Below are 14,476 nucleotides of genomic sequence, written 5' to 3'. Positions count from 1 at the left end.
ACTCTGTTTTCTGGATTATTTTAGAGACTGTCCAATTCTTGCTGCTCGCAGTATTCTTCCTTTTCCCCTGCTTTATCCTATTATCTGCTGAAAACATGGTAATTGAGTTTATATCCATTAGGCCCAACAAACTGAAGCTCTGCCTCATGGTTGGTGAGGATAGAATTCCTGAATTCCATCTGTTTGGCAGATTTTATCTGTTCATTTTTTTCATCATCTGCTGCAACGAGTTGCATTTTGAATTAAACATGCCCCTGGTGCATTTCACTTGAGTACTGTATTTACATGGCCGTAATGAAAAGTAATCTCACCAGAAATCCTGTTTCAGGCTGAAATTGAATCAGACTTAAAACTTTCTTCCCCTTAAATAAGGATGTGCCCAAAATGCAAAGGTAACTAAAAATGTGTCATTTGCACATCATCAGGTGGTGGTGGTTGTTAATACAAATGATTCATTTCACTGTATGTTTCAATGTACATGTCATAAATAAAAGAATCTGAACCTGACTCTTAAGCTGCTGCTTAAAATCATGCTACCCTGATGGTGAACAATAAATTTGGATAAATAGACAAAATGTCAGCCAGGCTCTATCAACAGAATCTTTAACATTAGCATAATCTTTTCCTGAACATTACAAGTCAATGTCTCTTAAAAATTCACCTTGTGCCCATTTTCCCGTTTATTCAAAACTGAAACAGTTGTTAGGTAACTCCTTGGCCTCAAAAAGAAATCTGCTGAATCTTTTCTGCTTATTGAACCTACACTGGTTAAACTATGTGTATACCTGTCTGGACACGCCCCTCTGCTGACTGCTTCTGTGGCTCCTCCCACAGACCCCTGTATAAAGGTGATTGCGGCACTGCTCCCCCCTCAGTCTCCGAGATGTCGTGCTCCCTTTTTGCTGCTAATAAAAGCCTATCGTTCACTTCCAGTCTCCGAGAGTTATTGATGGTGTATCAGATGGTACTACCGATCTCAGTGACTTCTGATGGCTAATGAAACAAGGATAACAACGAGATACTTATTTAGTCACTCTTTTTCTGGCAAATGATGATCACAAGCAATAGTCAATAACTTCCTTTTGGACTTTGGACTGTGGCAGGGCCCGGGTGATGTGAGGCAGCTGAGAGTGAGGAAGGCCCGAGTTTCGATCGATTTAAGCGCCAGGCCAAATTGGAAAGGTTGGGAACAGGCTGAATTGAGACAGCAGGGTCTATGCCCCAGAGTGTCTCGAAGCGACTGAACCCAGTGTTTGGTGATGATTTAGGCGCTGGTCCAGACTGAAAAGGTCAGGGTATCAGGACCATAGGCAAGGGTTGGGTGGGTTCAACTCGCTGCTCCATTCTGTGCTGAACTAAGGGTCTGCGGACAGAATAGTTTTTGTGGACTTCCGTTCAGAAAGCTATTTGCTTCTATTCTTTATTTGCATGATTTTTTTTCTCCCTTTGCATATTCACCATTTAGCAGTCTTTTTTTAAATGGGCTCTTTTCGGTTTCTTCGTTTCAGGCTGCCTATTAGGAGACAAATCTCAGGGTTGTATAATATATACTCTGATTGTAAATGTATTGTGAACTTTGAACTCGTTTACAGCAAGGCCATTATTTACTACCTGGGCCTTTAGATGTTAGCTATTCATCCATGCTGCACAATGTGGAAAACTGTTGTGAAGCCACTGTGCCCTCATCAAACATTAGTATCCATCAACACTGAATTGTCTTACCAGCACTTGGACTGTACTCTTGATAGTTCACGTTGGGGCACTACGATGGTTTTGTGGTTAGTGCATTGCTCTTACCGCTTGGAGTGTTCTGGAGTTTGGAGTTCAATTCCTGCGCTGTCTGTAAGAGTTTGTATGTTCTCCCAGTGACCACATGGGTTTCCTCCAGGTGCTCTGGTTTCCTCCCAAAGCAGATAAATTGGTCTTTGTAAATTGTCCTGTGATTAGGCTGCATTAAATAGGTGGGTTGCTGGCCAGTGTGGTTTGTTGGGTAGGAAGGGCCTGTTCTCTATTCTATCTCTAAATAACTAAAGAAGTGCTCATCTAGATATTTATGAAATATTGTCCTCTGTAATCCCTTGTGGATGGAAACTAATAAGTCTACTAGTAATGCCATTTTGGGGGTAGATGTGTTTATATAATTGGTTACTACATACCCCCAGTAGGTAACAGGAAGTTGTGGTCCCAGTGGTGGGATCCTAGAACAAGGATTTTGCTCCTCCTCACCCACACCTTGCATTTCCAGCTCATTAGTTCACTTTAGATGGTCGAAGACAGGAACATGAAGGTTGACTGATGGTGCCATGTCCCAGACAATTCACCACAGACAAAGGCTTGCAATTGAAATAATGGTAGTGAGGCCTTCACCCAGTGTTCAAGGTTTGCATTATGAACCATGAGTGCATAGTAAACAATTGTAAAAGTTGTATTGATTATGCACAGTGTATCCAAAGCTCACAAAACATTTCCAATCAATTATTGATCAATTATTCAATAACATGTGCACCACACAAATAGAGTATGTCTCATGATAGAACTGCTGGAACATTCACCTTGCCTCTGGTTCTACATTAGAGGATAATTTTTGCAAACTGCCATAGGAGCAGCACAGATGCCTGGTTATTTACAAAGCTCACTGAAATTTATTTCTTTACAATTCATGATAAATTTATAGAAAGAATGACTTTTCTTCCTGTTTTGAACTGCAGCTTTGAAAATGAGCATTTTGGTCCCCGTTTAATGCACACTCTATGTTCCACAGTGGTACAGGAAGCCGGACTACAACCTGTTCACACCCTATTTGCGATATCGAAGGAAGAACCCTGACCAGCCCTTCTACATTCTCCATCCAAAATTTGTCTGGCAGCTTTGGGATATAATCCAGGAAAACACTCAGGAAAAGATACAGCCAAACCCCCCCTCGTCTGGTTTCATTGGTAAGTCCACTTTTTCTCCTTTCCCAAAGCCAAGTACTGCAAATCTGAAATAAAACATGGGATGCTAGAAATAATTGACTGGTCTTTGTTGATAATCTTGTATTAGAAGTGAGTTCTACTGAGAGATAATCAACCCAACAAATAATCGTACTTGCTGCCTGCCCTGCTGAGAATCTCCAGCATTTCCGTCTTATTAATTCTCTCCCTTCTGGTTTTTCACACTATTGATGCTAAGTATAAAATTTTTGTGCCACTGGAAAATTTGGTTTTTACAAATGATATTGCTAGTAAAATTTGATGAGGATTTTTTTCTGTAAACTGAAAGAAACCTAAAATCGGCAGGCCATGATGACTCATATCCTACAATTTTGAAAGAAGGATAATATCAAAACCTCCAACCATGATTTATCAATATTGCTTCATTCAATATACAAGTCAATCGAAGAGATTGGACAGAATGGTATGATACATTAATTAGCAATGGACCTGATAGCCTAGTTGTGGCCAAACATTTATAATAATTAATTCAAGATAACAGAATGAATAAATGTAAGGAGTGAGTCAGCAGGAATACGTGGTATTGTGTTTGAAGGTACCAAAGTTAATATTGAGTAATTAACATTTAAAGACATTTTAAAGATGTTTTTCAATAACATTCATAAAAAGCAAATCCCTTTCCTAAAATCATATTTTTGAAGTATAATCACTTCTGGGAAGCATGTTCTCTGGCTCCCACAAACAGCAACAATAGTGATCTAATGACCAGCTTAGCTTTTATTGATGCTAAAATATTAGGCCTTGCAAGGGGGAAAGCTCCTGCTTTCATTTCAAATATTACTATGGTAGAATTTTAAGTTTGAAAAGCAATTAAAAGAAATTACAATTGATCATGTGATTAAAAATAATTCAAAGTTAATCATGATTTTAATCATATTTTGAAACAACTGGAGTCCACTTTGTGCCAAACCTGCACTGTTTATTATATTCAGAGCTTGCCCCTATCTGTATATTTCTAGTTTTGTAACCCAGTATGGGAGAGGGTGGAGGTCTGATGGGCATAGAGATTGTTCAACGTCTGAGAGGACGAGGCTGAGATGCTGCAGTCCAAAACAGGCATTCCAGAATTGCTTGATGGTTCATTGTCACCTAGAAACAACTGGAAACATATCTTTTTTTTTACTGTTTACTGAACCAAAGTTATCCATTTTGGCCGGGAGGAGTAAAAGAAGCATTTGTCTAGAAGTTGCAGATCTTTGAGTCTCAGTGGGATCTAGATGTCCTAATGGCTGATTCATTGAATGTTGGTATGCAGCTGCAGCAAGCAGTTAAGGAAGCTAGTAGAATGCTATTTCTTGATATGCAAATTGAACACAGAAGGAAGGTTATGCTTCAGTAAATCAGGAGCACTTCTAAATTCCATTCTGTCCAACCTTGTTAGATAACCTGTTTATTCCAGGTATTGGTCTAATAAACTTGCAAATTGCCTTCAGCATAATGTTAACAATTAAAAGGTTTTTTCCCCCTTCTAAATTATATGAAACTGGCCACATTTGCTTAATATTGAAACATGTAACAATAATTAAAATAAATAATTTACCTTTTTAATATGCAATGCCTAGGAAAAGTACGGGCATTTTGCAGACAAATTTGAAGTAACCCAATGATTGTAAATAAAATTGCAGCATTGTAGGTCATCATCCAACTGAATTTTTAGAAAGAACAGCATTTTCTCCCAAGTATTTTTCTGAATATCCAGTAAATTTAATTATAAGTGGAGCTAACACAGAATCAACTGACAACAGTTCATACAGAATTTCCCACAGACTGCAAGCTATACATCGCATAGAACTGTGGTCCCAACCAAACTTTTAATTTTAAGAAGAGTTTAAAATGTCACCAAGTGAATACTATTTAAGATCACAAGACATATGAGTACAATTGGGCCATTTGGCCCATCAAGTCTGTTCCACCATTCAATCATGTCTGATTTATAATCACTCTCAACCCCATTCTAGTGCTTTCTCCCCTTAACATTTGACACTCTTACTAACCAAGAGCCTATCAACCTCCATTTAAATACACCCAATGACCAAGCCTCCAAAGCCACCTGTGGCAACAAATTCCACAGATTCACCTTCCTCTGGCTAAAGAAATTCCTCCTTATCTGTGTTCTGAATGGATGTCTTTCTATTCTGAGGCTGTGCCCTCTGGTCCTAGATTCCCCCACTATAGGAAACAATCCCTCCACGTCCACTCTATCGAGGCCTTTCAATATTCAATAGGTTTCAATGAGATCCTCATTCTTCTAAACTCCAGTGAGTACAGGTCCAGAGCCACACACTCTGCTCGTATATTAACCCTTTCATTACCGGGATCGATCTTGTGAACCTCCCCGGAACCTTGCTAAAGTACAGCACACCCTTTCTTAGATCAGAGGCCCAAAAGGCTCTCAGTACTCCCAGTGTAATCCGACCAATGCCTCATGAAGCCTCAGTATTACATCCTTGCATTAGTATTGATGCACCATCAATAACTCTCTCTGAGATGTGAGGCGAGATATCGGCTTTTTTTGACTGGAAGAAAGAACAAGCAGTAGTTGACCACCATACTACATCCTGGAGAATGAGGGCCGGGCTCAGGCCTCAATCGCCTTTATACCGGGGTCTGTGGGAGGAGCCACAGGAGCAGTCAGCAGGGGGCGTGTCCAGACAGGTATATGTAGTTCTCCACAAGTATTCTACTCCACTTGAAATAAATGCTAGCTTTGCATTTGTCTTCCTTGCCACCTTCAAATGGAACACAGAACTCAGTTGAAAACATTTCACTAAGTATGCTAGCTTTTGGACAAGAGACATTATTTCCTGAAGGTTCTAGCAGAAAAAAACAAAATAACCAAAATAAAATACATTTATGCATCAGCTGTTATATCTTGTTCCTGAAGATTCTCAAGAGATAAATTATTTGAAAAGCTACCCAAACGATAAAAGCATTCAATGATTTAAACTGTTCCAACAGAATTGCACTACAATTAACTTTTGAAAGAACCTTTAAATACGATGTGCATGAAGCATTGTGATAGAACTCCTACTAAGAACATGTTCAGGTAGAATTGCAGTAATTTGCCTTGCTTATATTTAAACGCCAACAATTAGTAGTGTCCTTTGTGTAATGCAGAGAAATGCTGTCACTTTTGAGCTTCATTTTATCAATAGCCATTTCTTACCTATTTCATTTGTGACGTTACTCATTGAACATCTTACACATTTTCGGAATGCTGTAATGTGACTGAAGAAATGATATATAATTCCCTCATTATATGTGATTTACATTTAAACCAGTTGGGAACAGAACAGGCCCTTTATTCTTCTTACAACACACACAAAATGCTGGTGGAACACAGCAGGCCAGGCAGCATCTATTAGGTTTTTCTTCTTGCTCTTCAGATTGAGTCCCTTACACTCTAACCTCAGAAAATAATCACGATTAGACCATAAGACATAGGAGCAGAATTAGGCCATTCAGCCCATCAAGTCTGCTCCGTCATTCTATCATGGCAGATCCCTGATCCCACTCAACCCCATACACCTGCCTTCCCGTTATATCTTTTGATGCCCTGACCGATCAGGAAATGATCAACTTCCGCCTTAAGTACATATAACACTTACCTAACAGGCTGGTATATGTCTAGGGGAAAAGGAGATCCAGCCACTCACCAACCCCACCTCCCATACACGCAGGTGCTGTGAGAATCAAGTTTATGCCACGCGCACACACACCATATCAAATTCACACCAGATACCGCTATCAAATACACTTTAAAGATTTTACTAAAACTAAAAGAGTACTATGCAATACAATATATATATGAAGGAAAAGAAAATAAAGTAAAAGGCGCCAACTTATCAAAGTTCAGTCAGTTTAGTGCACATCGTTGGAGCTCAACCATCGAACCATTCGACCCCTCGTCACTTTCCTCTGACCTCCACGTCCTCGCACCTGGGACCACCCCCGGTGGTCAATCAAGCAGGACAGCACACGTCCACCTTCCTCGGCATCTCCTTCCCGCTTCCCCTGAAAAGACCACGAAACCCCCAAACTCCCAGCCTCACAAGACAAAATAACATTCCCCATTGGTTAACAAATGAATACAATCCCCATATCAGCAAGTCCAAAGCTAAACAACTGCGAGAGAAAACACTTATCAAACATAAAAGCAATCCTACTCTAGCAAACCAAAGAAGCCATTTTGATTAACATACACAGTACATTGTACAATATACACAGACTTGGTCTCCACCGCAGTCTGTGGCAGACCGTTCTGCAGATTTACTACTCTCTGGCTAAACAAATTCCTCCTTATCTCTGTTCTAAAGTGTCGCCCTTCAATTTTGAGGCTGTGCCCTCTACCTCTGGATACTCCCACCCATAGAAAACGTCCTCTCCTCATCTACCCTATCTAGTCCTTCAACCTTCGGTAGGTTTCAATGAGATCCCCCTGCATTCTTCTAAATTAATTAGAGTATCAAATCACTTATATATTTCTTCTTTGCTCCAGCAAAAACAATTACAGAATTGTATTAGCTCCATTCCCTGTCGTGATTCTTCTGAACATAAAACTCTAGTTAGGCCGCACTTGGAGTACTGTGTCCAGTTCTGGTCGCCTCAGTCTAGGAAGGATGTGGAAGCATTGGAAAGGGTACAGAGGAGATTTACCAGGATGCTGCCTGGTTTAGAGTGTATGGATTATGATCAGAGATGAAGGGAGCTAGGGCTTTACTCTTTGGAGAGAAGGAGGATGAGAGGAGACATGAAAGAGGTGTACAAGATATTAAGAGGAATAGACAGAGTGGACAACCAGCGCCTCTTCCCCAGGGCACCACTGCTCAGTACAAGAGGACATGGCTTTAAGGTAAGGGGAAGAAAGTTCAAGGGGGATATTAGAAGAAGGTTTTTTACTCAGAGAGTGGTTGGTGTGTGGAATGCACTGCCTGAATCAGTGGTGGAGGCAGATACACTAGTGAAGTTTAAGAGACTACTAGACAGGTATTTTGAGGAATTTAAGGTGGGGGGTTATATGGGAGGCAGGGTTTGAGGGTCAGCACAACATTGTGGGCCGAAGGGCCTGTAATGTGCTGTACTATTCTATGTTCTATGTGCTTTACCTTTCTTCAAAAGTAATATGCTCCCAAGCTGTTTTCAGTGTTAAGTATAACATAATGTCAGGATAGATTGAGACATCCCCACGACTTAGGAACAACTCCAGTGCTCTCTAATATCTCCGTACTTCTATGATACGCTATTTTATTGCAAGCACTCTATGAAGTGCGTAATTCTTGCCCAACAATATTTAACAGCATGGAAATTACAGGACGTTGTTATTCTTTCTTTTGAAGAATTCCATCAAATTTCTCTCTCCATCTCTCTTTGGCATGTTACACATGTCCACCACATAAAGACTGACACAAAATAGTCATTCAAGGCCTTTGCGGTTCCCACATTACCAAATATTAATTCCACCTTCTCATCTTCCAAGGGACCTATGTTAACTTGAGCCACCTTTTCTGATTTGTATGATTATAAAAACTTTTCGGATCTGATTTTTAATCCAATTATCACATGCAGTGTACTGCATGTATTCAGTGTGTTTGTTCCTCTTTGTCAGTGCTTTTATTTATGCTAGAATAAATTTAAAAATACTTCTTCTGACAGTGGTGGATTATCTGATTTGTATATATTAAGCCTACCATGCAATCACTGCTGCAGTAGTCACTCAAGTTGACAGCTTCCACAATTCCTTCATTACACAGTCAGCATGTTGCACCCATCAACCACAATTCACATCCCCAAACCGACTTTTTTATTGGTCTTGTTTGTGATTCTGTGCAGCAAACTGCGTCTTAAAAGTTTCTCAATATGGCATTTATGGTTGTTTGGAATCTGCCTGGCTATATAAAACCATTTGGATTACCGTCTCTGGTGCAGTTTTTCTCCATTTAATGACTCTGTACAATTGATACATTCCAAGCGAGCATTGAATTCAGACAGCTGACATATTTTAAAATGGCTGGATTCCCTTATTATTTTCTCCTACCCTCAGAAAAACGTTTTGTGGCAAGATAGACAGTAGAACAATGGCACAGAAGTCAGGAAATTCTTGTTCGGTTCACCCTGAGTGTTCCTGAACTTTGCAGCATCAGTATCACTCAGAGAGGCTCACCAAACAAAAAGACAGCATGGAAGTTCATCACTTTTCCGCTAGACACCACAGAAATGTTTGATTTAGTAATTATTGCCAAGCCATCTCTGGCACTGAGTATTTGTTTTCACAATAGGCTGTGTGTTAATTGCTCTTAGTGTGCAGCGATAAATAAATGCATTTTTAAAAAAAACATAAATATCACTCCTTTTGCTGGTCAGTGGCAAGTTGTCAGAGTTCCCTACTAGCACATGCTATCCACATTTGTCTTAATGTGGATCTCCTTGTAAAAAATTTCCTTTCCAAACCTGTTTCAAAGCTTAATGAGGTGATGGTAGGGAGATGGTGGTAAATGCCATCCACAGAGCCACTAAAATAGATGTTTCCTTGACCGTTCTGGTAAACACTAGTAGTTGAAGAGTCTCCTGCTTAAATGACGACAGTGCTATGAGATACATACATGCATTAGAGAAGCTTAATCCCCGAACCTGCTCACCAGTTGTGGCCTGCAGCAACACACACGAAATGCAGGAGGAACTCAGCCGGCCGGACAGCATCTATGGAAAAGAGTAAACAGTCGACGTCTTGGGCTGGGAAGTAGATTGGTGAAAGAAATAAAGGGCTAGAGAAAGAGGATTCTGATGGCAGAGGACAGAAGGCCATGGAAGGGGAGGAGCACCAGAGGGAGGTGATGGGCAGGAAAGGAGATGAGGTGAGAGAGGGGAATGGTGAAATGGGGGGTGGCATTACCAGAAGTTCAAGAAATCTATATTCATGCCATCAGGTGGGAAGCTACCCTGACTCAGAACATCATATGAAAATCCATGTTGATGCATTTAATTGGAATGCTTTTACTTTAGTATTTGATGTAAAAGATCAGTGATCACATATTCATCATCAGAAAGCAGACAATAGAATGGTTAAGAGGAGCAAATAACCTAATGGAAGCATAAAACTCCCTTCTTTATAAACACTATTCCAAATATTATTCAAACTTTTCATCGCAAAATAAACGCAGAGCTCACTGTTTGTAGAATTATTAACAAGTGAGTAATTAAGTGATATAGGTTTACAGAAATAAATAATGCACCACATACAAATCACATATTTTAGCAAAAAACATGTAAAACTTAGCACATGGACCACTGTTACTGAACATTTTATGAAAAGCCTTTCTGGCATTTACAGCAACGAGCCTTACAGGAAGATTCTTAGTAACAGAAGAACAAAAATAGATTGCTAATGGATTGGTAATGACACCACATTGAAGCTGTCTCAGATCAACGATGAAGATTAGCGAGCATTATAATAGATTAACAATCACTTGTACAGTTAGAGCCAGGTTTGTAATGTGATTCATTGGTACTGTTATTTGCAGAGCCATAATAACAAATACTAAAGAGCTTTTTAAATCTATAATCAATTTCCTTCATCTCAGAGGACTGAGAGTCATGAATTTAAATGACTAATTGAAATCCCAATTCAAAATTTTCTTTAAAACCATTGAAATGAACTAAAACATACAGCCAAAGGATGGGAATAAAACAAAATACACCATGGAATATTTTAAACCCTTGTAATAAATACCTTGCAATTATTTAAAATTACTATTTTTAAATATTGTGGCAGTCCATTGCTGATGTTTATATTTCCAGTGATTGGAATAGTTTTTCTTTGAATCATTTGATCATATTTCTTCCCCATTCTGATGTTTGGTCTGAGCAACAACTGAGCCGCTTGACTGTGTCTGCATGCTTTAATGCATTCAGTTGCTGCCACATGATTGTCTAATTAGTTTTTATATTAATAAGCAAATGTACAGGTGTACCTAATAAAGTGGCCACTGAATGTATTTCAGATAGTTACTTTGGAACTAAAGATTTGAAATATAATCAAAACTAATTAAGGAGGCATGAGGGATGGGTAGGCTGGAGATTGAGTACTAACTTTAGTCATAGATGAGCAAGAAACATTGCCATTCCTACCTAATTTATATTTTCTTGAACATTAAATAGTTCAATGACATGATGGTACAATTGTGGCCAACTGGAGAGATTTAGGACAGTGCCTTGGACCATTGAGTGTAAGACACGAGAGAATGGGACCAATCAAGTGTGACAGTGAAAAAGTGTGTATGAAACCAGAGGAAATAGCAGAGGTACTTAATGAATACTTTACTGCAGTATTCACTATGGACAAGGATCTTGGCAATTGTAGACAACACACACAATGCTCAGGGATCTGTTCTGGGATTATTATAAATGACCTGGATTATTATAAATGACCTGGATGAGGAAGTGGAGGGATGGGTTAGTAAGTTTTCTGATGACATAAAGGTTGGGGGTGTTGTGGATAGTGTGGAGGCCTGTCAGAGCTTACAGTGGGACATTGATAGGATGCAAAACTGAGCTGAGAAGTGGCAGATGGAGTTCAACCCAGATGAGTGTGAGGTGGTTCATTTTGGTAGGTCAAACATGAAGGCAGAATACAGCATTAATGGTAAGACTCTTGGTGATGTGGAGGATCAGTGGGATCTTGGGGTCCAAGCCAATGCTGTTTGAATTTCCAGCATCTGCAGATTTCCTCGTGTTGGCAATTGTAGAGATGACTTGCAGTAGACTGAAAAGCTTGAGCATGTAGATATTAAGGAAGAGGATGTGCTGGAGCTTTTGGAAATCATCAAGTTGGATAAGTCACCGGGACCAAATGGGATGTACCCTAGGCTACTGTGGGAAGCGAGGGAGGAGATTGCTGAGCCTCTGGCAGTGACCTTTGCATCATCAACGAGGACAGGAGATGTTCCGGAGGATTGGTGGGTTGTGGGTGTTGTTCCCTTATTCAAGAAAGGGAGTAGAGATAGCCCAGGAAATTATAGACCAGTGAGTCTTACTTAAGTGGTTGGTAAGTTGATGGAGTAGATCCTGAGAGGCAGGATTTATAAACATTTGGAGAGGTACAATATGATTAGGAATAGTCAGCATGGCTTTGTCAAAGGCAGGACATGCTTTATGAGCCTTATTGAATTTTTTGAGGATGTGACTAAACACATTGATGAAGGTAGAGCAGTAGATGTAGTGTATATGGATTTCAGCAAGGCATTTGATAAGGTACCCCATGCAAGGCTTATTGAGAAAGTAAGGAGGCATGGGATCCAAGGGGACATTGCTTTATGGATCCAGAACTGGCTTGTCCACAGAAGGCAAAGAGTGGTTGTGGATGTGTCATATTCTGCATGGTTGTCGGTGACCAGTGGAGTGCCTCAGGGATCTGTTCTGGGACCCTTACTCTTCGTGATTTTTATAAATGACCTGGATGAGGAAGTGAAGGGATGGGTTAGTAAGTTTGCTTATGACACAAAGGTTGGGGGTGTTGTGGATAGTGTGGAGGCCTGTCAGAGCTTACAGCGGGACATTGATAGGATGCAAAACTGAGCTGAGAAGTGGCAGATGGAGTTCAACCCAGATGAGTGTGAGGTGGTTCATTTTGGTAGGTCAAACATGATGGCAGAATACAGCATTAATGGTAAGACTCTTGGTGATGTGGAGGATCAGTGGGATCTTGGGGTCCAAGTCCATAGGACAGTCAAAGCTGATATGCAGGTTGACTCTGAGGTTAAGAAGGCATACAGTGTATTGGCCTTCATCAATCATGGGATTGAGTTTAAGAGCCAAGAGGTAATGTTGCAGCTATATCGGACTCTGGTCAGACCCCACTTGCAGTACTGTGCTCAATTCTGGTTGCCTCACTACAGGAAGACGTGGAAAACATGGAAAGGGTGCAGAGGAGATTTACAAGGATGTTGCCTTGATTGGGGAGCATGCCTTATGAGAATAGGTTGAATGAACTCGGCCTTTTCTCCTTGGAGTGACGGAGGATGAGAGGTGACCTGATAGAGGTGTACAAGATGATTAGAGGAATTGATCATGTGGATAGTCAGAGGCTTTTTCCCCAGGGCTGAAATGGCTAACAAGAGAGGGCATAGTTCTAAAGTGCTTGGAAGTAGGTACAGAGGAGATGTCGGGAGTAAGCTTTTTACGCAGCGAGTGGTGAGTGCATGGAATGGGGTGGCAGTGGTGGAAGCAGATACGATAGGGTCTTTTAAGAGACTCCCGGACAGGTACATGGAGCTTAGAAAAATAGAGGACTATGGGTAACCCTAGGTAGTTCTAAGGTAGGGACATTTTTTGGCACAACTTTGTGGGCCAAAGGGCCTGTATTGTGCTGTAGGTTTTCTATGTTTCTTTGTTACTGCCTGAGGAAAGTGTTTGCATGTAACGTACCCTCTGTGCCTTGTGCTCGATGCTCCCGAAGGAAGGTCCCTGCATTGGAATGGTCTCTCATTGTTGTTGGAGGATGGTTCTGTGGTTTGTGGATTGGACCCTGGAGTTCCGGTTATGATGTGTTTCTGCTTTCCAGTTGCTCCTTCTTTTGTTGCTATTTTAGGCAATTTTTGAATCAGGTTGTCAGAATCAGAATCAGGTTTATTATCACCAGCATGTGACCATATAGATAGATAGATAGATAGATACTTTATTCATCCCCATGGGGAAATTCAACTTTTTTTCCAATGTCCCATACACTTGTTGTAGCAAAACTAATTACATACAATACTTAACTCAGTAAAAAATATGATATGCATCTAAATCACTATCTCAAAAAGCATTAATAATAGCTTTTAAAAAGTTCTTAAGTCCTGGCGGTAGAATTGTAAAGCCTAATGGCATTGGGGAGTATTGACCTCTTCATCCTGTCTGAGGAGCATTGCATCGATAGTAACCTGTCGCTGAAACTGCTTCTCTGTCTCTGGATGGTGCTATGTAGAGGATGTTCAGAGTTATCCATAATTGACCGTAGCCTACTTAGCGCCCTTCGCTCAGCTACCGATGTTAAACTCTCCAGTACTTTGCCCACGACAGAGCCCGCCTTCCTTACCAGCTTATTAAGACGTGAGGCGTCCCTCTTCTTAATGCTTCCTCCCCAACACGCCACCACAAAGAAGAGGGCGCTCTCCACAACTGACCTATAGAACATCTTCAGCATCTCATTACAGACATTGAATGACGCCAACCTTCTAAGGAAGTACAGTCGACTCTGTGCCTTCCTGCACAAGGCATCTGTGTTGGCAGTCCAGTCTAGCTTCTCGTCTAACTGTACTCCCAGATACTTGTAGGTCTTAACTATCACTGGCTCCATATGACTCCATAACCGTATAACAATTACAGCACGGAAACAGGCCATCTCGGCCCTTCTAGTCCGTGCCGAACGCTTACTGTCACCTAGTCCTACTAACCTGCACTCAGCCCATAACCCTCCATTCCTTTCCTGTCCATATACCTATCCAATT

At 40.7% G+C, this 14,476-nt stretch overlaps 1 protein-coding gene across 3 annotated transcripts in view; it reads left to right on the top strand.

The window, feature by feature from the left end:
* Nucleotides 1-14,476, top strand: part of LOC140726765 (beta-galactoside alpha-2,6-sialyltransferase 2-like) — a 93,747-nt gene that overhangs the window by 62,241 nt on the left and 17,030 nt on the right. For all 3 annotated transcript variants that reach the window (XM_073043562.1, XM_073043563.1, XM_073043564.1), the window contains one exon: nt 2,762-2,936. In XM_073043562.1, coding sequence (XP_072899663.1) covers nt 2,762-2,936 — 175 coding nt within the window. The remainder of the gene's footprint in view (nt 1-2,761; nt 2,937-14,476) is intronic.

Source organism: Hemitrygon akajei, chromosome 4 (assembly GCF_048418815.1).
Source record: "Hemitrygon akajei chromosome 4, sHemAka1.3, whole genome shotgun sequence".
Taxonomy (NCBI): Eukaryota; Metazoa; Chordata; class Chondrichthyes; order Myliobatiformes; family Dasyatidae; genus Hemitrygon; species Hemitrygon akajei.
Note: the sequence above shows the minus strand (reverse complement) of the source record. Positions and strands in the feature narration are given on the sequence as shown.